Below are 27,603 nucleotides of genomic sequence, written 5' to 3'. Positions count from 1 at the left end.
TCATCCTTAATCCTGAAATAAAATCCCGTTTATAATCACTGACTAATGATAATTGCCTTTCTTCCTAAAAGTCTCAATAAAGAATTTGAATGCCCAGAAAGACATGTGAACAGAAAATTCACTCAACCTAATTCTTGGATGTCCTTGTCTCCCAGTGTTGTGTCAGAGTTTCCCCCTTGTCTCTAATTGTTAGCTTGTCATAACATATATATTAAGCAATACCTACTATATATATATATATATATATATATATATATATATATACACACATATATATATATGTAGTACATATGTATAACAATACCCTCTTTTTAACCCACTGATACTTTCAATATTGATTATATGTGTCAGGTTAAATTTTATTGGATTCATGAGTGTGCAAATGCATGGGACTGATTCGCATTGATTCTCTTTAGATATTTCCTCATGTTTCTAATTTTGACATAACATAATGTGTTAGCTTTTCTTAATCTTAGTATTAATTTTTTACTTTCCCATAGAAAACTATTTTGCAGTGAGAGATAGAAGCGGTGGATAAAATAACATAAAGGGGTTATGGGAAGGAGTATGGAAGAATAAAGGAATAAAGTCAGGAGATGCCATAATCAGGGACTTTTATGTGGGAATAATATTTTCAATGAAGGGGAAAAAATAAACCAGTGTTCCATTTCAGTGATTTATAAATTCAATTCTAAAATTTATTTTAACTTCAATTAGGAGTATGTTAGTTTTTTGAGTGTGTTATTTTGTGCACCTCGGAATGTAGGTGTTCTTGGAAGTCAGAAGAGTGCAACTCTTTCATTAGAGCTATTGTTATAGGGACTGCAAGTTGTGGGGAATGGATAGTGAACTCATTTCCTCAGAAATAACACACATGAATTTAAATGCAGAGAAACATTTCATCTTCCTCAATATCCATTATATGTATTTATCATACATTTTTCTCTCTCCTAAATTCTACTCCTCTAACTCCTAGGATGCAATGGTATTCACTTTTCTTGCTCCAAAAAGGACCTTATTAGTTTTACCATCTGATAGCAATAGTTAACTCTACTAAAAGATTTCTCTGTTTTCATTTGCATTCAAAGTTCCACATTCACTTTTTTATCAGTAGAATTACTTAGCATTCATTTTAATGTTGCCGGGATTGAGGAATTAAGGAATACATCTCTGTACACTAATTGTAAAAAATTGAATCTTATAAAATAATTGGCTGTGTGGATCATTATAGATGAAATTGTACAGAAAAGTAGTTTACATGACACTGCTGTGCCTCCTCATTAGAAGAAATCATGAGAATCATTAGCCATTCATACAGTTTCCATTGCATTGTATTTGGTGGTTCTGTGCCAGTTCTGTAGTTGTCAGATAAATTTGTGAAATGTGTGTTCAGGAAGATGTTTTCTCCCTTATCTTTTGAAGAGAATTTCTCTCTGGTCTTACCAAAATTATGTAGCACTTGGGGATAAAAATGCATCCCAGTAGGCCTGCACTGGAAGCCAAGATGGACAAGACCTCCACAGCCACCATTATCTTGCCCTTGGTGCTATGGTATACGGGAAGGAAGGATATCCAGACACCACAAAACAACAGCATGCTGAAGGTCAGCAATTTGGCTTCATTGAATGTGTCAGGGAGATTCCTGGCTAAGAAGGCAACAATGAAGCTTATGATTGCAAGGGAGCCATGGTATCCCAGGACACAGTAGAATGCAGTAACTGAGCCCTTGTTGCACACAATGATAATTTGGCCATGCTCAGAGTGCACATCTTTGTCAATAAAAGGAGGAGAAAATTGCAGCCAGATTGTACAGAGAATAATTTGGATGAGCGTACAGATGGCAATGATGTAGTTGGGAACACCAGAAACCAGAAAATACCTCATCCTTCTTCCAGGGGCTGTGACTTTGAAAGCAAGCAGCACAGTCACCGTTTTGGCCAACACAGTAGAAACAGCCAGAGTAAATACAACTCCAAATGTAATATGTTGCAGAACACAGGTAGCTGAGTTGGGATGCCCAATGAAAAGCAAGGGACACAGGAAACAGAAGATGAGTGAAATGAGCAAGATGTAGCTGAGATTCTGGTTGTTGGCCTTCACAATGGGAGTGTCATGATGCTTCACAAATATCCCAAGAACCACAGTTGTGAAGGCAGAGAAGAACAAGGCCATTAAGGTAAGAACCATCCCTAAGGTGTCTTTGTAGTTCAGAAAGACCACAGCCTTTTGAATACATTGGTTCTGTTCTCTGTTGGCATACTGGTCCTCAGGACACCTCACACATTTATCCACATCTTCTGGAGAGAAAAAAGCATGATTACTACAACTACTGCCTTTTATTGACAGAATATTTCAATTCACTGTGTTGAGTAAACATTGTGATATCTGAATCCTTTGTTGATGCTGTAGCTGAGAGACACTGCTGCATAGCATTACTTTCATTTCTTAATATTCATTATAAATGTGGGAAATGAAATATAATATGTTGTCTATTTAACTTTGTCTTGGTGATATCATTTTATATTATCAGAAAACACAGATATTTCCAGTCCTTTCTGAATGGTATGAAGAATCGACTGAAACTAGTGAGTTTTCAGAGATTAAAATGATTAATCACTGTATTGCACAGAGTGTATTTAATATCTCAGATCCCGTGTTTAGAGAGATTTTTGATTTCTTTCTGTTTTATGAATCGTTTCCTGAAATAGATGGAGATCATGTCTTCTATAGGACAAGTTATGTGATATTTTCTTGTATGAATTCACCCTCCAAAACAGACTGACATACAAGAAACAGAAAACGTAATCTGTAGTGACCCTTGGAGTCTTCACACTTCAAGATCAAGTTCTCAACCAAAAGGATCTATGTGTCCAAGAGGACAATGGGTAGGGAAAAGAATCAAACAGAGGAGATAGAGAATGAATAGGGGTAAGTCAACAAGGGAGGAGAAAACGGGTTTTGATCAGGGAGGACATAGCACTGCCTCTGGTTCGAGGAGACAGGTATGGCCTGTAGGAAAATAGCAGTTTATAAAGGTAAAAGCAGAACCCTCTGATAGGACAAATAATTTAATTTTGATTGAATAGGTTAATTTGGACAGTCATAAAACACTTTTTTGTTCAATAGACTTCAATAACATTTAAATGGATGTCCTATAGTTTGGGGGCTAAGTCCATTATTATCATCCTGGGACAAACTGTCATGGAGAAAGACATGGTGCAGGAGAGGGAGCTGAATATTCTATATCTTTGATTCCTAGGCAATGGAAAGTAAATGATCTCACTGTGAATGGCCTTCCCTCTGAAGGTAGAAAAAGCTTAGAGATCACCAAATAGATGGGATCAAAAAAATCCCCTTGCCATATCATAATCAAAACTAAAAAACATACTAAAACAGAAAGAATATTAAGAGCTTCAAAGGAAGAAGGTCAAGTAACATAAATAGGTAAACCTATCAGAATTTCACCTAACTTCTCAAAGGAAACCACGTAAAGCAGAAGATCTTGGATAGATGTGATGCAGACCTTAACATACCATGGATGCAAGCCCAGATTTCTATACTCAGTACAGCTTTCTTTCACCATCGACGGAGAAAAGAAGACATTCCATGACAAAAAACGGATTTAAACAATACGTATCTACAAACCCAGCCTTCCAGAAAGTAGTAGAAGGAAAACCTCAACCCAAAGAATTCTGAAACACCCACAATAGCAAAGACATCTGACAACCCTCCACCAACACGACTCAAAGAGGGGAAACACACAAACACTACCACCAAAAAAATAACCAGAGTTCACAACCACTGGTCATTAACATCATTTAATAGCAATGGATTCAATTCACCTATAAAAAGGCACAGGTTAAGAGAATGGTAACGAAAGCAGGAACCAACATTTTATTGTTTACAAGAAACACACCTCAACCTCAAAGAGAGACACTACTTCAAGTAAAGGTTTGGGAAAAGATTTTCTAATCAAAGAGATCTAGCATGTGGCTATTCTAATATCTAACAAAATTGATTTCAAACTAAAATCAGACAGAAGAGATGGAGAAGGACACTTTATACTCATAACAGGAAAAAGTTATCATGATAAAGTCTCAATACTGAATATTTATATCCCTAATATAAAAGCAGCCATTTATGTAAAAGAAACATTACTAGAACTCAATTCACACATCAAACCCCACACAGTAATAGCAGGAGATTTCAAGACTCCTCTCTTACCAATGCACCGGACAACCAGATGGAAACTTAACAGAGAAATAAGAAAACTAACACATGTAATTAATCAAATGGACTTAAAAGACATCTATAGAACATTCCACACTTGGGTAAAATTCATTCACAATGTTGTATGACTGTCAAAACTGTTTCTTTGAGAGAAGTCTAGCAAATTCAGACTTTCAAGGAATCAAAGATGTATGTCATGCTATGAAGCACAATTAGTAAAAACTTTGGGTCAGAAATTGGGTCTCAACCTGAAGATTAGAAAGAAAAACACCCAATCACTGGCTCTTACATTGACCTCAGTCTGAAATGGCAATCTTGCCTCTTGGAATCTTAGAAAGAGACAGAGTCTGAGAGCTGTCTCCCCACCCCATTTTATATTTCCTTCTAGGTTTCGAATTACAGGCATGCAACACTGGGATAAAAACATGCAACACCAGATTTCTGTATAAACTAGGGTGGCTACCGGAATTAAAGGTGGTTGTTTTGTTTACTATAATCTCTCTTATTACACTGAAAATACAACAATTTTACTCTCAGATCTTCAGACAGTCTTTATTTTATTAAAGTACAATTGAAATGCCTCTACATTTCCCTTTTTTGACAAAAAATAATAAAAAGAAGGCTATAATTAATATAAAAACTATATACAATAAGTACAATGACTATATATAATATGTATAGGGAAGAAATATATCCACAATATGGAGTCCATTTGCATTTGACATATTGAGAAAAATATTTAGTATGTAGCATATCTTTGTGAGTCCAAAGGCTTATAGCTAATTTGCTTTCCATCAATGACTTTCTTTTGAAACTAAGAAAGTAAACTCCATGTGGAGTTTCTTCGATATCCATTATCTTCTCTGGAGTAGATTGGTCTGCTCTATTTTCCTAAACAGTTGATAATACAAATTTTCAAGGACTATAAATTAGCATTATATTGTTAAATGAGCTGTATAGGTTCAATACCTTGAACAAGATTCAAAATGTATGTACAATACGTTTTAACAAAATTAATCTGAAATATGTATCAATATACAAAATTGGTATCAATATTCAAAATTTTTCTATGATATACAAAAATAAAACAAATGTGAAATATGAAAAACTAACAGATCATGTCTGAGAACTTTACATCTCCCTCTCGTGGGCTCAGACTAAAGGCATATAGCACTGGAACTAACGGTATGCACCCCCTGATTTCTATATCAGCTAGTGTAGTGACTGGGATTAAATGTGCACATGCCATTGTGGCTACTGGGATTAAAGGTGTATTTACCATAATGGGGTCTGTAAGGCTGACCGGTGGGACTGTTTTACTCTTAGATCTTCAGATAGTTTTTATTTATTAAAATACAATTGAAATGCCACTATAATGGTATAACAAGTTTTTTAAAATGAATTTGTTAATAATCATAGAACAATAAGAATCAACTTAGGAAAGCAATATATTTTATTTCTTCAATTATCTTTTGGTCCATTGATCAGCTCAGTATGACTGAGAGAAGGTGATCTATGTGATGTGTAGGATTTATCTTAATAGCAAACACTCACTGGTCTCATTAGAAACTTCATTTTGTGGGCAGGGACTGCAATCAAAACAGCAGGCTGCCATTCCCTCCTGCCAGAATTTTCTGAATCCAGGACCACAATCAGCACTGCACACAGACGGCGGCATCTGTGAAAAATCAGATACATGCTGGTGTCGGGAGTTTTACCTACTTCTATAAATATATTTCATTATCATTTTGATATACCAATTAGCTAGTTTTATATACACCAAAAGAGTTATCAGATTAAGCTTAATACATTTTATAATACCAGGCATACAAATGTATGGAAACAAACGGATGTAAATTTGAGTAGCTTCCCATATCTAGAAATTCAGGAGGGAGAATTGTTTTTTGAAATGAACAAACAGTGTAGAGCTTTCAAAGTGGTTTTTCTACTTAATTTTCATCACAGTGACACAAAGCACATTAATAAGTTAGAGGGAACCTTAACTATAATATTTTTTCTCTATTGAATTAGCATGCTCTCAAATTATTTAAGCATTTTATTAATAGGTAGTTGGTATAGGACTACCCAGCCTACTGTGGGCAGTGCTGTCCCTAGTCAGGGCTGTGTGAGAATTCAGAGAAAACCTATAAGCTATGTTCCTTCAGATTCTGTGATTTAGAAGCCGTCTCCTTATACCTGCCTGCCTTGTCATTTCTTTGCTGTAATTCATGATCCCAATTAAACCTTCTCCTCTATAAGATTTTGGTCAATATTTAATCACAGCAACATCACAGAACACAAAGATGAACAGATATCTGAAATAGAGGGAATGTCTCATAAAATGTCATATAGCACACATGAACTCTAAAAACAGCACTGCAAAGCCTGACTTATTATAAAGAAAAATACAACTAAATAGGCAGAGTGAGAAAGGGCATAATGGATATCTATTGAGCTGAAAAGAATGGTGTTTCCTGAGGCGTAAATGCTTTACAAATCCTCCACATATTTGAGGAACCTGAGTAAAACTTTGATTTGAATTATTTGTTCTCTTGATGAATATTTTCTTGAGATTTTTATATTTGGGAGACCAGATCTCTGTCTGATGTGGGGTTAGTGAAGTTTTTTTTCCCATTCTGTAGGCTGTTTTATATTATTGACAGTGTTCTTTGCTTTACAGAAGCTATACAGTGTCAGGCGGTCCCATTTATTTATTTTTTCTCTTAGTTTCTGTGCTGCTGGGGTTATATTTAGGACGTGGTCTCCATTGCCAATGCGTTTAAATGTACTTTTCACTTTCTCTTCTATAAAGTTAGGTGTGTCTGGCTTTGTGATGAGAGTCCATGTTACAATTGTAAGAATGGCAAAGATCAAAAACACTGATGACTACTTATGCTGGAGAGGTGTGGGGTAAAGCGAGCACTTTTGAATTGCTGGTGGGAATGCAAGATGGTACAACCCATTTAGAAGCCAGTATGATGATTTCTCGAAAAATAGGAAATAAAACCTTTCCTAAATCCCAGGAATACCACTTTGGGGTATTTATCCAAAGATGTTTATTGTGCCACAAGGATATATCATCAACTATGTCCATAGCAGCATTGTTTCTCATACCAGAACCTGGAAACAGCCTAAATGCCCCTTACCAAAAATGGATTAAAAAAAAGTGGTACATTTACACACTGCAGTACTACACAGCAGAAAAAGATAATGACATCTTAAAATATTCACGAAAATGGATGGAGCTAGGAAACATCATTTTAAGTGTGGCAATCAGGCACAGAAAGACAGTTATCATATGTACTCCCTTAGACGTGGTTTTTAAACAAGAAGCTAAGAAAACCAGCTTACAAACCACAATCCCAGAGAACTTAGACAACAATGAGTATGGTAGGAGAGACATACATAGATCTAATCTACACAGGAAATAGAAAAAGATAATATCTCCTAAGTAAATTAAAAGCATGGGTACTTTTGGGGGGAGGGATGAACGGGAGAGGAAGAGCAGAAAGGGAAGCAGAGAAAAATGTAGAGCTCAATAAAAATCAATAAAAACATAGCACAGTAGTAACAGTCATTATACATTATATATTAGAGGAAAAGAAAGATATTCTGGAATGATAAATATTCATTGTATGCATATCTGAAATTCTTAAAGTACTAATAAATTGTCACATCAAAAAAACATGTAGAATCATACAATAGGAGGAATGAAAATGCTTTGTAATGTGACTAATTATTTTTAGTTCATTATAAGACAGCACAAATCAATCCCATTGTCTGTGTTACTGCTGTGTAATGCAAAAGATTGCAGTTAAGTCAGACCCACCTGTCTACTTCCTGTTGCATGCTCTATCATGTCTTCATATATATGCAGCTGTTGACCATATGGAAAATATGAGCTAAACTCGCCTATTTTCACCTTAAGTCCAAGACCATATGGGAAATTCCAAATCTGAAAAATGCCATAGTCTTCCTGAAGATTTTCTTTCTGGTTCATAATCATTCTGTCTCCAACTGGATTAGTGAGGCGTGTTTTCCTCAGAAAGGAGTGCAGCTGAAAAAGATACACCATTCTATAGTGTGTGTGTCCTTTCTTGAATTCATAAATGTATTTTATTTCATCTTAAAGGCAGTATTACTGAAGGTGTCCAGAGGAGAAATAACAGGAAAACATGTGGACAAATAAAGTTATCATAATGTTCCTAGAATTTAAGTTCTTTCAGAAAAAAGCATCAAACAGAATCACATACATATATGCAGATACAAAACACCTATATGAAAACACACACACACACCATAAGAAAGAGAGACGGAGACATACAGTCAGAGATTCACTTCCATAGAGACATACATAATGCATCTACATACATTTCATACAGACATACACACAAATGCCAACACTTACACATGAAAACAATGATACACACAGTGAGACATATGCACCAAAACAGACACACAGAAACAGAAAGCTCTGAAACACATAAAGAGGGCCACAAATACATGCACAAATTAAATTAAAAATACACACAAGGAGACACTCACAGACAAAAACACCTACATAGAGAGCTATTGATGTTGATGGATTTATGCTCATATACAAAGATAGATTGAGAGAAACAGACAGACAGACAAACAAAAACATAGATATACATATGTTCAAGCAATATACACAATGAACCCAACACATATAAACATGCACTGAAGAAACACAGAAGTTATGCACAGAAACAAACTCCCATACAGAAAGACATTGGTACAAAAGAAATTTATTTTCAGTTCCTCAAACAGATAGATATGTGGATGTACAGAACCACACACACACACACATTCACACACACACACACACACACACATTCACACACACACACACACACACACACTAACACAACTAACACAGATACAATAAGAGATTCCTGGAAACACAAAAACGTGAAACCATATACAAGAAGAACCATGCATTCATACTTATGTACACAAATGTATGTCTTAACTGAAGGATGACACTGTTTACTGTGTAATTACTTTCACTCAGGATGAGAAATGAGGTCCCAAGTGCCTACAGTGTGAGCAGATTCAGTTTAGAACACTAATGAAAATCATCTCATAAACGGATTATCACATATTTGAAAATAAATATGCAAGGATTCATCTTCTCATTAGGAAGAGGATTAAGAAGGAAGGACTTGGGCTTACAGTTTTAGAATAGCTGTGGTGATAGTCAGATACTCTTTAACAAAATCAGTGTATTTTTTACAAATTGTACTTTCCACACCATTAAGATTTATACCAGCATCCAGATTTACATCATTATGAAGAAAAATTTCCATAAATCTTTATATTGTATGAAATATTCCCTAATTTAGTAAATTGGGACATTTGACAGACATTTAGAGACATTGACATTGATGACATCAAATTTGATATTAAAGAGGAAACACTACCTTCAAGCAGTTACCATAATGTCCTCCATTATCCATGGGTTGATTATATACATGCTGAAGAAGCATTTCCTGGAGGCCATGGGCCACAGCATACACCGCATTATATATGTCATAACTCTCATCACTAAAGGCCATGTCAAAAGTCTGTGCTTTTAGCCATTGCAATGAGGCATTGGATAAGCAGTTCTTCAGGGTCTTACACATAGAAGCTGAGACATTGCAGTTCAAGTTCATCCACTCCAGCCTGGCCAAGAATTCGTCTGTGTATTTGAGATGGTTCAATGTCTGGACAAATGTTTTAAAATGAGAAACCTCAGCATGATGGTGTGCAAAAGTTATTTTCCCATTGAATGAATCAAGTGGGAAGTCATGCTTAGTTGCAGTGCCATCCCACTGTGAGGTGGTGACCCATATTCTCTGTAAACCTAGAGATCGCCACCTTCTAAAGCCCACAGCTAGAGAACTCTCTGGGTCACCATAAATGATAACCACATTAGTGGACGATGTCACTATTTGGTTATAATAAACTTCAAGTCTTGTCAAGAATAAATGCATCTTGACTGGGATCACACTCACAAAAGCAAAGCAGACTGTAGTTTTTTCCATCTCTCCTCTTAATTGTGTGAGAAATTGAGTACCCTGATCATTGTCTGAGATGGCCAGTCCAATCCAGTTCCAGTTGAAGTAAAGCATCAAAGAGATCATGGCCAGGGCTAAAGATGTGTCCTTGGCAGCCATCTGATACAGAAAGGGAAATTGTTCACGATTGCTCAGAATAGGATGGAAAGGTCCATAGGTAATCTGAAGGACCTACAACACAAGGAGCAGCATGAGGTAGCACATGTACATAAGAACTTGTAAACTTACTTTAGGTCAAGACTTCCTTCAAAAACTCCTTATTTGTTACTTCTTCCCTCATTTCAATTTCAAAAAAGGAAATGAGACCTGTCACAAATGAATAAAATTATGAACAACACCGTTTAACACAAATTTAACAGAAGTATCCTACTCAGAATCTTCTTAGCAACTAGGATTATAAGAGCAGTGTTAGAATTTCTTGCAAAGTCACAACAGAAAACTCACCTGTTGAGGATTGAAGACGTAGATTGAGGACCCAGTCAACACAGATGTTGCCAAATTTGGTCCTGTAAGCACCACGATACACTCAGGCTGTTTATAACACATATAATTAGGAGGGTAATCATGAACTACTTCAGACAAGTTAGAGCGTCTATGTAATTTTGTCCGAGTTGCACAACCATCCTCTGAACATTCACATACAAATGATGAATTTGGTAGAAGATCAGGGTTCCTGTTGACTTCATCCATGGAAAAAGCTAAGGCCAGTATAAACTGGAAGTTTTTAGTTGTTGTTCTGTAAAATGGTATGGTGGTTAATATGGACAGAGATCTACAGATGATCCTGAGTAGTCAATAGATGGATTATTATGTACTGTACCATATTCTCAACCACTGCCAATAATGTTACAAGTGGCCTATGCTGTTAGATTAGAATAATATAAGTAGCTGGAAGCTTGTGAAAAGCTTTAAAAGTTCATTAGAGTGTATCTTCCATAAATAAAGTGAGGCATCAACACCTTTCAAAGAGTGTGATTTCAATTTCTTATTTTTAAATGCTTACTTTTAAGATAAAGACAATGGCAGAGGCTTTAACCAAACAATAAACTTATTCATATATTCATTTTTAAATCATTGATCAATGTGAAAAATTCAAGAGACACAGGGCCGTGGTGGCGGACGCCTTTAATCCCAGCACTTGGGATGCAGAGGCAGGCGGATCTCTGAGTTCTAGACCAGCCTTGTCTACAAGAGCTAGTTGCAGGACAGGCTCCAAACCACAGAGAAAACCTGTCTCGAAAAAAGCAAAAAAAAAAATTCAAGAGACATGTGAGCCTATGAGTTCATCATATTTTCTCATGAAATTAACTAAATTTGATAAAACTGTCAAATAATGCCTGTTGAGCGTACAATAGTATGGGAAACATTTGGCTGTTATGCTTTCAATTCTTTATAATCACTGGGCATTATAGTTAATATATGCCCTTGATCTTTGTGTTATTCTTTTTGTACTAATTTATCTAATGGAGGTGTAAAATTTAAATACCAAAGATGTATTTTGTAACGCCGTATGTATGTGTTCAACATGTATATAGACAGTATCAATGTTAATGTGGGTAATTAATAGAGAATGGATTCCAAGGTTTTGAACAACAATTTGCTACAGCTTAGACTGGCCTCAAAAGTACAAAGATACACCAGCTCCAGGTTCTTCTTGCAGAGATTAAGGCCATGTACTATCTTCTAAGTACTCTCCACCTAATTTATGTTTACACAGAATGTCATATATTCCAACTGGAGACTTCTGACCAATTGTTTTTTATACTATAAAACTGCTTTGACTACATTTACAGTTACACTAACACAACAATAGCATCCTACATTAATTTGTATATGCCAGTTTAACATCTTTGTAAAACAGAAGATGATAAGTAATAAAATCTGAGGAAAATGTTTATGAGGCTTTCTGTAATATAAGTGGGTAATAAGCAAGTTGGGAGTGAATAACACCAATCTGTGTTTATTTTTTTGGAAGAGCAGTAACTTCTGTCTCTTCCTAGTCATTTCATATAATCTGACCAATGAACATTAATCATACTTCTTCATTCTAAATGATTCAAACAGAGTAAAATGAACCTATTTCCCACTTAAATATTGTACTGCTATGATTTCTTTATGTATTTACATATATATTTTCAAAATTATTTTTGAATATTTTTATTACCACACAGAAAAAGTGTCATTGAAAATTTTAGTAACACACAAGAGGCATTTGAGACTAGATCTTGTGAAGCCCAAAAACCAATTCCTGTCTCCCAAACATTAAGAAACAAAAATCCCTTGAGCAGTTAGAGTTCCCAGTGCACTAAATTTCTGTGTTTGATCACAACTATTAACAATATGAAAAATTCAAATGTGTGTAGTCTCCACATTGGTAAAATAAAGAGTTATAATTAGCAAAATTACTAAAAACAAATTTAAGAGATACATGGGAAATAAGTGTCAGAAAATAAACAATTTAGATACAGAGAGACAATACCTTTGTTTTTCAAATAATGGCAAAGATGTGTTAGTATGTAACTGCCCTATTCCCTCTCTAATGTGTTGCTAACCATCACACACCAGGGCTGTCAATCAAGGAAGAGAAAATGAAAGAGTCAATCACTCCTTTCAAAAATGAAAGCATATATTTCACAGTTCATAATTCCATTTTTAGCAAAACTAGAATGAGAAGTGAACTTTGAGATTAAAGGGCAGTGATTTTAATGTATGTAAATGAAGTATGGAGAAATAGGAACACATATGATGTTTACAATGCACAGGTCTCTTGCTTCCAATCTTGATGCAGTTTGAGGATAATGGAACCACATCAGATCATTCAAGAGAGTAACTGTCTGTCTATGTGAAAACTCTTCACAGCTTGGTGTCTTACAAATATTAGTTGCCCTAGTACAAGCTTTAGAACCTACACATTGATGAATGTCCATCAATTATTGTAATCTATGGCATTTACTTGGGCCCACTTAGGATGATAATAACTGAAATAGAATGGGGTTTTATTTAATAAGTCATCTCCTGCTACAGTGTTGTATGTATATGTATTTCTGATCTTGATTATAGCATTCTATCTGTATAGCTCATCAAAAATGTAATGTATAATTAAGAGATACAGATTAATAAATAATCATATATAATAGTCAAAATTGCCCTCCCACCTGTACAAGTCTAGTAAACATGATACTTCCACCTGCCTAGGCAGAGAGCCCAGAGCCACGGACATAGTCTCATCCACTTGCCTTCCAACTCTGAGTGGGCACACAAACACCCAGGCCCCAAAATACTGTTGAAATGCTCCAAAGCCAGAGTTTGTGCTGGAAGCATGGCCCAGGAAGCTGCACTTCAAAACTGCTTGGCTTTTATTACTTGCTATGGACCAAACCAGGAAATTCGTTCCCAAAGAAGCCATGCCTCTGCCTGCCTTTGTCAAACAGAGCCCATCCAAGAAAATGCCACTACAAAATCATGCTTAATGCTGTTCTTTTGGTTTTTTTTAAAGCATTTTCAGGTTTTACATAGATTTAGTCCACAAGATTGGCAGATCAATTAATTATTGCAAGGAACTGCATGTATCCCACTTCTGACACCAGGTGATGTGGGAATCCTATCTGTGTACTGTGATTACCATTAATGAATAAAGAAACTCCCTTGAGCTGTTGATAGGTCAGAACTTAGGTAGGAGGAGAAAATGGAACAGAATGCTGGGAGGAAGTAGGCAGAGTCAGAAGAACATCATGGAGCTGCTGCCACCAGAGACAGAGGTCTGAGAACTTTGCTGGAAAGCTACTGTCACAAGGTGATACACAGATTAATGGAGACATGCTAAATTAATATGTAAGAGTCAGCAAATAAGAAGCTAAAGCTAATGGGTCAAGCAGTGATTTAAATAATACTTTTTCTGTGTGATTATTTCAGGACTAAGATAGCCAGGTGACCAGGAACCACCAAGCAGACTCCTTCCAATAATGGGAGAGTGTTTTTATGAGTGTGGGCCAATGCCCATCTTTCAGTAGATATGCCTATAGAGAATTTAGGAAATATAAGACAAGTCTTTCCTGTGAATGGTATTATGTCTTATTTAGTATTTGTGATGATGTAACAGGACTACTATTCTTCTATAGATATTATTGTACATTGAAAAATAAAGATCTAAAAAGTGCATAACTCTGGTTCTCAGATGAGCTGTTTGGACTGCCTACAATATGGATATAGAGAAAAGTGAAAGGCAGATTCTTTCACAGAAAGAGTACTTCTACTTTTAATTTTACATACTTTTGTGCTATTTTCCTGGTCAGAAAAGTTTTACTGCTGCCACAAGTGTCTTGAACATTGTGTAAACTTTCCTTGGGCAGTTGAACAGATGGCTATTCTCCACAGAGAAAGCATCAATGACAGAGAAGTCAATGACTTAACACAATCTTGCATTGGTTTATCAAATCTTTACCTGGGAACATGCTTGCCAACATAAGTCCATGTAGGAGATTTGCATATTGAATTTCCCAAGGCTCTCACTCTCTCTGCACCTGTTCATCATATTTCATATCTTTGATTGCCCCTTCTACATTACCCCAGCCTGCAAAAGGACACTTTTCCAGCTCTACCAAAAACTGCAATGGCTGCTAGTATTCTAGATTGGACACTCACATTTGAATGTCACCCACTTTCCATATTCCCCAAATGTGATTGCCCATCCCCAAACCTCCAGACCAGAGTGCGTCAGTCCTTTAACACTGGAAGAGAGTCTCTACTCAACCAGAGAACATACAGGAATGTTAGAGGTTGACATTGATGGCCTAGCCCCATACAATCCCACAGTTTAGTGCCCTACCATATAATCCACAAAACCTCCATGAATCAAACAGTCCCAGCCTCAACATAGGGAAAGCCTCACTGCTGGACCATGGGTCAATATTGCCACCAGACATGCATCCTCTGACTTGAGTGGAGATACATTTAAAATCTTTAGGCAAAGTGTGAGATGACAAAAGAGGAAACATAAACAAAGGAATAAAGCATGTATCCAAAGATGAACTTGTAAACAAGCACCTAGGTCTATATTCACCACAAAGTCAGATTCCTAGACACCCGTGTTAGTGTTCTATCAGCAACAGCCAAGGGAATATGTCACTACCAAAGCCAGGTATCTTACTACAAGACTTGACATCCAGCACAAGTGAAATATAACAAAAGACCTTAAAACCAACTTAATGAGTTTGATTGAGGACCTGTTGCAAGGTGGGGCCCGCTTTTTTGTCCCAGCTGCCTGCCTAGCTTAGCCCCAAAATAACCTCACAGAAATTGTATTAATTAAATCACTGCTTGTCCCATTATCTTTAGCCTCTTATTGGCTAACTCTCACAACTTTATTTAACCAATTTCAATTAATGTGTATATCGCCATGTGGCAGTGGCTTATCAGAAAAAATTCTAACCAATGTCTGTCTCGGGTGGACAATCAATGGCATCTCCCTGACTCTGCTTTTTTCCTCCCACATTCAATTCTGTCTCCCTTCCTACCTAAGTTCTGCTCTATCACCAGATCCAAAGCAGTTTCTATATTAACCAGTGAAAACAACACAAATACACAAGGACCTCCTACACCAAGGAGCTTAATGAGAAAATAAATAAATACATGAAAGAAATTGAGGAAAGAACAACTCAAAAATGAAGTAAATGAAATAAATTCCCTAAAGAAAGCAAAGAACAATGGCAATGGGTTTTTGATCCTATCGCTCGTACTGGCTTTGGTGGAGCCTAGGAAGTTGGGATGCTACATTACTAGACCTGGATGGAGGTGGATGGTCCTTGGACTTCCCACAGGTCAGGAAACCCTGATTGCTCTTTGGGCTGATGAGATCGGGGGACTTGATTGCGGGAGGGGGAGGGAAATGGGAGGCGGTCGCGGGGAGGAAGCAGAAATCTTTAATAAATAAATAATAAATAAAGAAAAAAGAAAGCAAAGAAAACACAATCAATTGAAAGAAATGAATAAAAATGTTTACCTAAAATAGGAAGTATATACGATAAATAAAACAAAAGCTAGGGAATTGTGCAAAAGGAAGGTCTAGAAACAAAAACTACAGACACAATGATCTCCAATAGAATACAAGATATAAAAAATAGAAACAATTATCAAAGGAGATGTTAAATATAAAAAAAATCATTGACATGGAGCATCCAAGATTTCTGAAATGTTTTGTAGAGATCAAATAGAAGAATAATAGAAATAGAAGTATGAGAAGAATCTCATCACAAATTCCCAGAAAATATCTTTTATATTATAGAAGAAATTTTTCATAAACTAGAAAAGGTGAACCCGAAAAAGGTACAAAAATTTACAAAATACTTAACAGATTCGAACAGAAAACAAATGCCTTCACAAAATAGTAATTAAAATGTTAAATAAACAGAAAAAAAACAATATTGAATGCTACAAGGTAGAAACATCAAGTAACATATAAATGTAGACTTATCTGAATTTCACCGGATTTTCCAATGATGAGTATAAAAGACAGAATGGTGTGTTCAATTTACCTGCAGACACCAAGAGAGCACAGATTTCAACCCATACAACTATACCATACAAATATTCAATCCTCAGTGGCTGAGAAAAGATATCCTTGATATATAAATTTAAACAGTGTCTATCCGCAAATAGAGAACTACAGAAGGTAAAACAAGGAGAATTCAAACCTGAGAGGTTAATTACATGCACGAAAACACAGGAAATAAAGAGCCATTTCCTAGGAAAGCAGGAACAGGAAACATCCACACAAACCACCACCACCAAGACCACCACTGCTGCCATCAACAATAAAAATAATAAAACAGATATTTAAAAATCACTGGAAATTGATATTAAGTGGTATTGGCTCCAAAATAAAAAGATACAGACTAAAAGAATGAATATCAAAGTTCACTAAAGGCCATGTCAAAAGTCTGTACCATTAGTCATTCCAATGAGGCATTGAATGAGAAGTTCTTCAGTGTCTGACACTTAGAAGCTGATACTTCTAAACTTCATCTACCTAGTTTGCCAGGTATTCATCTGAGTATTTGAGATTGGTCCAAGTAAGGTCAAAATTTAAAAAGCATAAATCTCAGCAGGTAGGTTTGCAAAAGTTAACATCCCAAGGGATGAGTCTATTGTGAAGTCTCTATTTCTTATAGAGACATCCAACCTTCTGTGAGGTGGTGACCTATATTCTTTGTATACCTAATGATTCTTACATTCTAAAGCACAAGATAGAGAACTGTCTGTGTGACCATAAATGAAAAATAAAATGTAGATGATGTCATAATTTGGTTATCATATATTTCAGGTCTTGACAAGTATAATTGCATGTTGAATGTGATCATATTTATAAAGTCAAAACAGACCGTATATTTATTTATTTTATTTATTTTTGTTTTGTAAATTTATTTATTTATTTTGTTGTTGTTGTTTTTTTTAAATCTTTTTTTTTATTGAGAAAATGAGAAAAAAACAAATTTCCACCTCCTCCCAGCCTCCCATTTCCCTTCCCTCCTCCCACCCTTCTCCCCCTACTCCCTCCCTTCTCCCCCTCCCCCCACTCCTTTCCCCCTCCCTCTCCAGTCCAAAGAGCAGTCAGGGTTCCCTTCCCTGTGATAAGTCCTAGGACCTCACCCCTCCTTCCATATCTAGGAAGGTGAACATCCAGACTGGGTAGGCTGCCACTAAGCCAGCACATTACGTAGGATCAAAACCCCTTGCCATTGTCCTTGGCGTCTCACCAGCTCTTATTGTTCGCCATGTTCAGAGAGTCCAGTTTTAACCCATGCCTTTTCAGTCACAGTCCAGCTGGCCTTGGTGAGCTCCCAGTAGATCAGCTCCACTGTCTCAGTGGGTGGGTGCACCCCTCGTGGTCCCGACTACTTTGCTCTTGTTCTCCCTCCTTCTGCTCCTCATTGGGACCTCGGGAGCTCAGTCCGGTGCTCCAGTGTGGGTCTCTGTCTCTAACTCCATCCATCGCCAGATGAAAGCTCTTCTTACTTAGCTTCTTTAGGATCACCAATTGTAGGCTCCATGTCCCTTATTTATGGCTAGAAACCAATTATGAGTGAGTACATCCCATTTTCATCTTTTTGGGTCTGGATTACCTCACTCAGGATAGTGTTTTCTATTTCCATCCATTTGCATGCAAAATTCGAGAAATCATTGTTTTTTACCGCAGCATAATACCCTATGTGTAGATATCTCACACTTTCTTCATCCATTCTTCCTTTGAAGGGCATCTATGTTGTTTCCAGGTTCTGGCTATTACAAATAATACTGCTATGAACATGGTTGAACAAATGCTCTTGTCATATGATAGGGCATCTCTTGGGTATATTCCCAGGAGTGGTATTGCTGGGTCCAGGGGTAGGTTGATCCCAAATTTCCTGAGAAACCGTCAACTTCCCTGGTGGTCTAGTGGTTAGGATTCGGCGCTTTCTCAGACTGTATATTTAATATAATTTTTTTTCAATTATGAGAGAAACTGAGCACCATCTTCATTGTCTGAGTTGGGCCCCAACCCAATTCTAGTTCAAGTGAAGCATGAAAGGAATCATGGCCAGAACTAAAGATGCATCATTGTGGGCCATCTGCCACAGAGCGAGAAACTGAACACAGTCACTTAGGATAGGATGGACAGGTGCATAGGAAAACTGAATCAATGACCTGCAGTGCATGGGTAAGCTGAATGAACACAGGGAGCAGCTAGAGTAGCATACACTCCTAAGAACTTAAAAACACTGTTCTGCCAAGTGTTCTAGAAAAACCCCTCACTTGTTAATCTTTTCTCATCTATGTTACACACAAGGAAATGTAAAAGCTCCATCAAGTCTCTGAATAGTAGCCTATATTTTGACATGCCTGTGTGGCCATTATCTTCCTCACACTTTTCTTAGCATCTGGGAATACTACAAATGAAGACAAGGATTTCTTTCTGGAAACAGTCTAGATGTCCTTCAATGGAAGAATGCATGAAGAAAGTGTGGAATATATACACATTAGAGTACTACGCTGCAGTAAAAAACAATGACTTCTCGAATTTTGCATGCAAATGGATGGAAATAGAAAACATATCCTGAGTGAGGTAACCCAGACCCAAAAAGTTGAACATGGGATGTGCTCACTCATAATTGGTTTCTAGCCATAAATAAAGGTCACTGAGTCTATAATTTGTGATCCTAAAGAAGCTAAATAAGAAGGTGAACCCAAAGAAAAACATATAGTTATCCTCCTGGCTATGGGAAGTAGACAAAATTGCTGGGCAGGGAATTGGGATCTTGGGGGTGAGGTAGAATGGGGGTAGGGGGAGATGGGGAGAGAGAAGTGAGACGGGGAGGATGGGGGAACTTGTGGAAACGGGATGATTGGGAAAAAGGAAGGTTGGATAGGGGAGCAGGGAAGCACAATTCTTAGTTAAGGGAGCCACCTTAGGGTTGGCAAGAGACTTGAACCTAGAGTGGCTCCCAGGAGCCCAAGCCGAGGTTCCCAGTTAGTTCCTTGGGCAGCTGAGGATAGGGAACATGAAATGACCCTTTACTATAGCCACACTGATGAATATCTTGCATACCACCATAGAACCTTCATCTGGCCATGGATGGATATAGAGACAGAGACCCACACTGGAGCACCGGACTGAGCTCCCAAGGTCCCAATGAGGAGCAGAGGGAGGGAGAGCACGAGCAAGGAAGTCAGGACCACGAGGGTGCACCCACCCACTGAGTTGGTGGGGCTGATCTATTGAGAGCTCACCATGGCCAGCTGGACTGTGACTGAAAAAGCATGGGATAAAACCGGACTCTCTGAACATGGCGAACAATAAGGGCTGATGAGAAGCCAAGGACAATGGCCCGAGATTTTGATCCTACTTCATGTTCTGGCTTTGTTTGATCCTAGCCAGATTGGATGTTCACCTTCCTGGACATGGACAGATCGGGGAGGACCTTGGACTTTCCTAGGGGCAGGGAACTCTGACTACTCTTTGGACTGGAGAGGGAGGGGCAGAGGAGTGGGGGGAGAGGGAGAAGGGCGGGATTAGGGGGAGGGAAATGGGAGGCTGGGAGAGGCGGAAACTATTTTCCTCAATAAAAAATTAATAAAAAAATGCAAATCCCAAAATACTCACCTGCTGAGATTTGTAGAACCTGTGACGAATCCTATTATGATAGATGTTGTTCAATAAGGCCTTCTAAGTGCCATAGTACACCTGATCTTGTCGTTACAGACATAATTGGGTGGGGATTCTTTTTTTGTTCAGATCAAATGAATGAGGCCGTGTAATTGTGACCCAATATTATAACACTTCTGATGGTAAATAAAATACTAGTGACATAGTTGGTAAAATATCAGGGTTCTTGCTAAGTCACCAATGCAAAAATTCAAGAACAGCGAAAACTGGCAGTTTTCAGTTTGTGTTCTATAAAAGGCAACAGTGTTTATTATGGACAGAGATCTACATATGATTATTTGTAGTAAAAGGAAGGATTATCCCATACTGGACAATATTCCCAACCTCCCACAATAATTGAAGGAAATGTCCCAAGTTGTGGGTTTGGAATGACATAAGGTGCTGGAAGGTTAAAAACACTTTAAAAGTTCATGAAAGTAAATCTAACATAAATAAGATGAGCCATTTGCAACTTTCACAGAAAAGGCCATGCAGCTCTGGTTTTTTAGTGTTTGCACAATGGATAAATAAAAGGTACAGGCTTGGGTGATACAGAACACCTGATCAGATATTCAGTTTGAAATAATTGAGCAATATTAAAAGTACACGTAATGCGTTAGACAAGATTCAGGTAAGTTTTATGAAACAAACTTAACTGGAGGAAGCATTCAAGGAATTACTGGTAAGTGCACAGTGGTCTCTTGGGCTTAAGGTTTGGTTCCTGTACTAATAATTCTTTCATATTTAGTGGACATTATAGTTAATATATTCCCTCATGTCTACCATCACTATCTTGTATTTTTATCTTTCTCGTTTATCAATTAAAGCTACAAAATGTTCTTTAAATATTTAATTTTTAATACATTTAACTATCAGACTACGTTTGGTAAATAAATTGATTTGTGTGTATGAAAATGAGAAACACTCATATAGACAATAAAAGGGAATGGATTTCACAATTTTCAGTAAAACTGGTTTTTATTTGCCACTGACCTTGAATGCATAATGATACACCTACTCCATTTCATAAATGCAGAGATTAAGGGCCTAAACCACAATATTGTCCAAATATTTAATGCTTACATAGGTATGTTCTATGTAATTGTACCTTGTATATTTGCACAACTTAAATTGTCTTGTACAGAGCACCTTTTGTCTACATTTCCAGTTATAATCTCACAACACTGGCATGCAATTGAGAACTATGTACATCTGGAAATTGCAGTGAGATTCATTTGTGCCAATATTACAAGCTTTTAAACTACAATAATATAAAGTGTGCAATGTATGGAAAATATTTATAAATTTTTATAATATAAATAGTCAACAATACCATTTTGTGTTTATTTTTACCCTTAAATAATATTAACTAATAAATAATATTTCTTTACACAATACCTATCATATGAACAATAAACAACAAACTCAAACATTCATTTTAACACTGAATGATGCATTCAGACTTAAAAAGAATCTATTTTCTAGTTTGATTTCTTACCCTTGTGGTATCTTTATGAATAAATATAAGTATTTACCTCTACATGTTGAAATAAAAAACAATCTTAAAATATTTGCTATTACCTTGCTGAAAATGCCATCAAAAGTTTTGTTAATACTCAACAGGAACTTGAGATAAGAACTTATGGAAGTGAAGCATTAACTCCTGCAGACTAAACATTAGGAATTGTCAATGATTTCAGCTCTGGGGGTGGCATAGTGCAATATTTGAAAAGAACAACCAACAATGCACAAAATCAAAAGTGCATAGTGCACAAATTGGTAAATGACAAAGCTGTAATTAGTAAAATTATTGAAGAGAAAATAAGACATAAATTAAATAGTGTTGACAGTGAGTAACCTGTTTAGATCTATACAGAAGAGACGCGTGCTTCTTAAATAATTACAAAGAGCTAGTAGATACCTTTCTCAAGTGTTGAAAAGTATCACATGCTGCAGCTGCAAACAGGCAAGTGCAAAGAAAGGAAGCAGTCACCACTATTAGTGACAACTCATATTTCAAAGAATGCAAACATATCATTTTTTCCCCCTCCAACATAATATTTTTATTGATTATTTGGGAACTTCATATAATGCACCAACCACACTTGCTTTTTATTTCTCCCAAGTCCACCCTCTCACCCTTGTGCCCATCCCTAAAACTTACATGAATTTTTCAGTTTACAAAAGAGGTAAAAGCTTTAGATGAGTTAGCATTAATCTGTACTGAAATCCACATTGTAGAAAAGGCAGCTAACAGGTGTCTATATAACAGCTGGAGTAGATTCACACCTTTGAGTCACAGCAAAATCTATAGCTTTGGGCTAAAACCCATGAACGTTCTTTTCTCCTCTGTCCAGATTTGACACAGGCAGTTTTACCAGTCCGGCAGGTTTGTCTTATTAACAGGCTTCCTAGCAAAGGATAAACGGGTCTCAGGTGTAACTCTTACTATTCCTTTATTTAAAACAACTTGCTTGTCAATGACTGCTCTCAGCAATGACTACTTGTGTCTCTGGCAAATGATTAAATGGGAAGAGAAAGGGTCAAAGTCTATGCCGAGGGTCTAAGTGATGAGGTGTATAAAAGTGTGAGGGTGTGAGAGCTTAGTAAGTTCTAAGGGTCAGAGAAAATGCTTTACGGTGTGTCAATGCAAGTTGTCAAAGTCGAAGAAGATGATTTAAGACATTTGAAAAATGGGAAATGGTTCGGATTTCTTTCCCCTTCTATGCTATTGTTACACCAAGATTTCAAAGTTCAGCATTTTAACATTGATCAATAGAGTTCTGATAAGCTGGTCGTGCGCTGACTACTTACGATTAGTCACAAGCTCAATAGTTTAAATGTCCAAACATAACATTTATACAACAAAAAAATTCTTACTTTAAAGAGACAGTGAACACTGTCCTATGGAAATAAAGGCCTGTGGATGTACAAATACTTCTATCCCCATATGAAATATTTATGGTGACATTTACACAGAAAATTCAAAGAAACTTACTGTATATTCAGAATATGGTTGAAATAATCTTTCTCCACAGGCCGTTGCTCTGTTTTAAGGACAAAGGCCCAACCTGTCAACCAATCTTCATCCTTATCTTTATTCTCATACATTCTCCAAAAGCACCTGGGTTGAGTGAACCTGGACGCAAGAAGTGGAATGTTCAGGAAAAAGAAGAGAAAAATCAAAGCGGCCATCTTTGTCCTCGTTGAAGCCTAGGCAGTGTGTGCTCTTCAGATCAGCATATTATATGGGTGCCCATATTTTCCCACCTACTTTTATTTCTGCAGCAAAAGCAGAGGCTATTTGTGTATTCATGATCCCTCTATTTCCCAAGGGATTCCTCGTCTCTGGGGAAAATTGGACACTTTCTTCCCCTATGGCTGTGCACCTGATATGCATATGATGCAAATATAATTCAGAAGTATATATGAGGAAAATTCAGGTAGTTTCATGACATCATTCAATTTTGTGGAAATTACGGCTCCATGGGGGATGTCATTTTGAGAAAATTTGGAGCCATGACTGCCAGAACAATATTTTTATGTTAATGCCTTTAGAAATGATGTCAGTGGCTTTCGTTAGATGATCCACATTGAGACAGGAAGGACACAAAAAGTCAAAGTTCCTAGTTGCACACTGGGAATTCTTTCACAAAATCCCTGTCAGGGAACAACAGTTCCATGGTTAGAGAAATTGAGGTTCACACAGCTCGCACAGTGGGGCTTATACTACAGGACTGACAGTAACAGAATATCTACCAAATACTGTGCTTCCATTGTCTGAGAACAAATAATCGGCTGCAATTCTAAATTTTTCTGAATCCTGCTGTTCTACAATCATCCAAATCACCATAGAATCAGTTACATTTATAGTGTTATAAAATGTTTTTGGATATTTAACAAGATCACTACAGATTCTGTGTTCTACATTTCAAACACTCAATAATATCTTTTATACTTCCTTCATACAACATATAATAAATAGAAGATAAGGCAAATATTTTGTCTATAACATAATCTCCCTCATATCTCCCTCCATGAGTATCAGTTTTCATAGATCAATTAGTCATTTGACAATTTTTCCTGCTTTATCTATGATTTACTACAGTTTTTTTCTCTCTTTAGATTTTGTAGTCGTTGTGAATATGTCTTGTGAAAATCTGCAAAGGAAAGATACTGTGAAGTGACCATCAGCTCAAGGCATATATTATTTTTTTTGCCTGCATTTAAGCAAGCTGTTTTAAAAAAATTGCATATTGACCATGATAGAATTTGCTGAAGACCAACATCTGGAAACATTCCAGGTTAGTTACTCATAAATTCTTCTTATACCATTTTCCAACTCAACTGTTTCGCTTGCCTTCTAGACTGTGCATTGCCACTGTGAGGGTGCATTGATGAGTGTGAGCTGATGAGTCTCTTTCAGTGGATGGATATGGACTGCAGTTAAAGCAGAACAAAAATAGGGCATGGAGGCCCAAAAATACTAGCTTATTTCCAAATTGACCAAAAGTCAGAGAGTTGAAACGTATCTCTATTCCTTCAAGGTTATTGTGTTTCTACCTCAAACAAATGTCCCATTTAGATTTAGATCAGAGAGTTCTGCATTCACAAGGTTATTCTCAACATGCGTTGCTAATAGCCAGTCCTTGTATTTCAGGAATAGAGGTAGATATGCTTCTCCCTCAAACAAAAGTCTCAGGATCCAACTAAGGTTCCATTTCCTTTAAGGAGGTATCATTGGATTCCAACCAGGGAGTAGTTTGCCTATAGAATGTTTTGAGATAGGGTGTAAGCAAGGCCTGCTTTGCTCTAGCAGCAGAATATTTAACTGTGGAAATAGCCAAAGAACTTCAACTGTTCTATTCATTTTCTTGTATCATGATAATACAGTTTTATTAAATCTTTCTCATAGTTTTTGGAGCCTGGAATATTTTAACCAATTGGAAATTATATGTGAGCAATTTCAGTACATATTGGAACTCCCTCTCAGTACTATTCTGTTTTATTATTTTAAAATGCATCTTTGTATTCTTTTTTATTGTATAAAATATACTCAAAATACACAAATCAACTGATTGAATCTGTAAAATATGATCCCACTATATACTCTTGATAAAGAACTCACTCAAATATAATAATGTAAATATGATATGAACACACCATGGAAACTACTGAACAACTAGGAAAAAAATAAATTAGTGATATATATGACAACTTGGATGGATCTCAAGGATTCTTCAGTAAATCTTTTAATGTCTCAGTTGGTTTGCGTATGACCATGAAGAGAAAATTGTGTGGTGGAAAGCAGATTCAAAGTTGCCAGGTGTTTGGATGCTGGGGAATAAGGGGGTAGACATGGCCACATATGAGCCATGAAGTAGATCTCTTTGCACTGCTGGATGGCTTCTGTGTCTTGATTTCAATGGTAGTCATAAAAATTTTCATGTGTGATACAATTACACAGATATATTGGTCAGTATTCTTTACAAATTTTCCTAAATCTCCACACTACTACCCTGACAAGTGGTACTTTTGTTGAGGCTGGTCCCCAACAGTTGGGCAAATCTTTCTCTGCTTGGTTGTAAGATTTACTTAGCATTTAATATGAGGTAAACAGGACTGGAGTTCTCCTTTTGAACTTAGTACATTTAAAGATAGACATGTAAAAGGACATGACCTCTGATTCTGTAATGAGCTGTCCTGGGGGACTAAGATGTGACAGAGAAGGATATCACAGGAAGATTCTCTCAAAGGAACACAAAGCAAATCAACTTCCTCTAATGTATTTATTTATTCTATATCCCAGCTACAGTTTCATCTCCCTCCCATTTTCTCAGACCTCCCCTGCCTCCCATCTGCCTATATCCACAATCTCCTCCTTCTCTGTTTCCATTCAGAAAATGTCAGCCCTCCCATGGATATCAATGTGACATAGGATTCCAATTTGTAGCAAGAATAAACACCTTGCCTTGTTAAGGATAGTCAAGGTGATATAGTATGAGGAGTATGATCTCAAAATCCTGCAAAGAAGTTTGAACAGCCCCTTTCTCAGAAAATTGAAAATTATTCTAACTTGAGAATCAGAAAAATCAGCCTTCAAGATAGCAAGTAAAATTTACATCAGTATAGGTTTGGCTGTGTACCCAGTTTTGTTTTATGTGTAATAATTACTATTGTTTTAATTAATAGATAACCTAAGAGATTCCATCATATCACACTCACATACATGTTGTATGACCTTCCTTAGTATTTACACCTCTGCAGCGCACTTCTGCTTAACTTACTACCAATTTTATTCTTCAGTTCACAAAACTTTCTTCTCACTTAATGGTTGTGTGTACTTGTCCAGCTTAGCATACAAGTGTTATATTTTCTTCAAACTGGCTTTAGGGGGTATTTTAACAAATTTTTTTTCATGCATTTACAATTCAAATAATACCTTTCCTTCTTTCTTTGAATAAACACACACACACACACACACACACACACACACTCACTGGTACATATTGAATCTGTGAAAAATCTGCATTTCTGGAGTCTGGTCAGATAATATGATGATCCCATTCCTTCTTCTTTTTTTTTATTGATAAAAGGAGAATAAAAAAAAAACAACAAATTTCCACCTCCTCCCAGCCTCCCATTTCCCTCCCCCTCCTCACACTCTTCTCCCCCTCCTCCCACTCTTCTCCCCTTCCTCCCACCCCTCTCCCCTTCCCCCCACTCCTCTCCTCCTCCCTCTCCAGTCCAAAGAGCAGTCAGGGTCCTCCCTGCTCCGTCCATATCTAGGAAGGTGAACATCCAAACTGGCTAGGCTCCCACAAAGCCAGCACATTAAGTAGGATCAAAACCCTGTGCCTTTGTCCTTGGCGTCTCATCAGCCCTCATTGTTCGCCATGTTCAGAGAGTCCAGTTTTATCCCATGCTTTCTCGGTAACAGTCCAGCTGGCCTTGGTGAGCTCCCAGTAGCTCAGCTCCACTGTCTCAGTGGGTGGGTGCACCCCTCGTGGTCCCGACTTCTTTGCTCATGTTCTCCCTCCTTCTGCTCCTCATTGGGACCTTGGGAGCTCAGTCCGTTGCTCTAGTGTGTGTCTCTGTCTCTATCTCCATCCA

General features: G+C 37.0%; 1 protein-coding gene across 2 annotated transcripts; it reads right to left on the bottom strand.

Annotated features, from left to right (window-relative positions):
- Positions 1 to 1,389: 1,389 nt before the first annotated feature.
- LOC142842474 (vomeronasal type-2 receptor 116-like) lies at positions 1,390 to 23,685 on the bottom strand. Of its 2 annotated transcripts, XM_075959207.1 has the most exons (6): positions 23,489 to 23,685; positions 10,758 to 11,049; positions 9,675 to 10,484; positions 8,060 to 8,287; positions 5,785 to 5,908; positions 1,390 to 2,294 (listed from the first exon to the last, which is right to left on the bottom strand). In XM_075959207.1, the coding sequence occupies exons 1-6, from the start codon at positions 23,683 to 23,685 to the stop codon at positions 1,390 to 1,392; spliced, it is 2,556 nt and encodes an 851-aa protein (XP_075815322.1). The 2 variants fall into 2 exon arrangements, with proteins under 2 accessions (XP_075815322.1, XP_075815323.1); XM_075959208.1 differs by lacking the exons at positions 10,758 to 11,049; positions 23,489 to 23,685 and having other exon boundaries at positions 1,390 to 2,297; positions 9,675 to 10,427.
- Positions 23,686 to 27,603: the final 3,918 nt, after the last annotated feature.

This window comes from Microtus pennsylvanicus, chromosome 1 (genome assembly GCF_037038515.1).
Source record: "Microtus pennsylvanicus isolate mMicPen1 chromosome 1, mMicPen1.hap1, whole genome shotgun sequence".
NCBI lineage: Eukaryota > Metazoa > Chordata > Mammalia > Rodentia > Cricetidae > Microtus > Microtus pennsylvanicus.
This window is presented reverse-complemented; position numbering and strand designations above follow the sequence as displayed.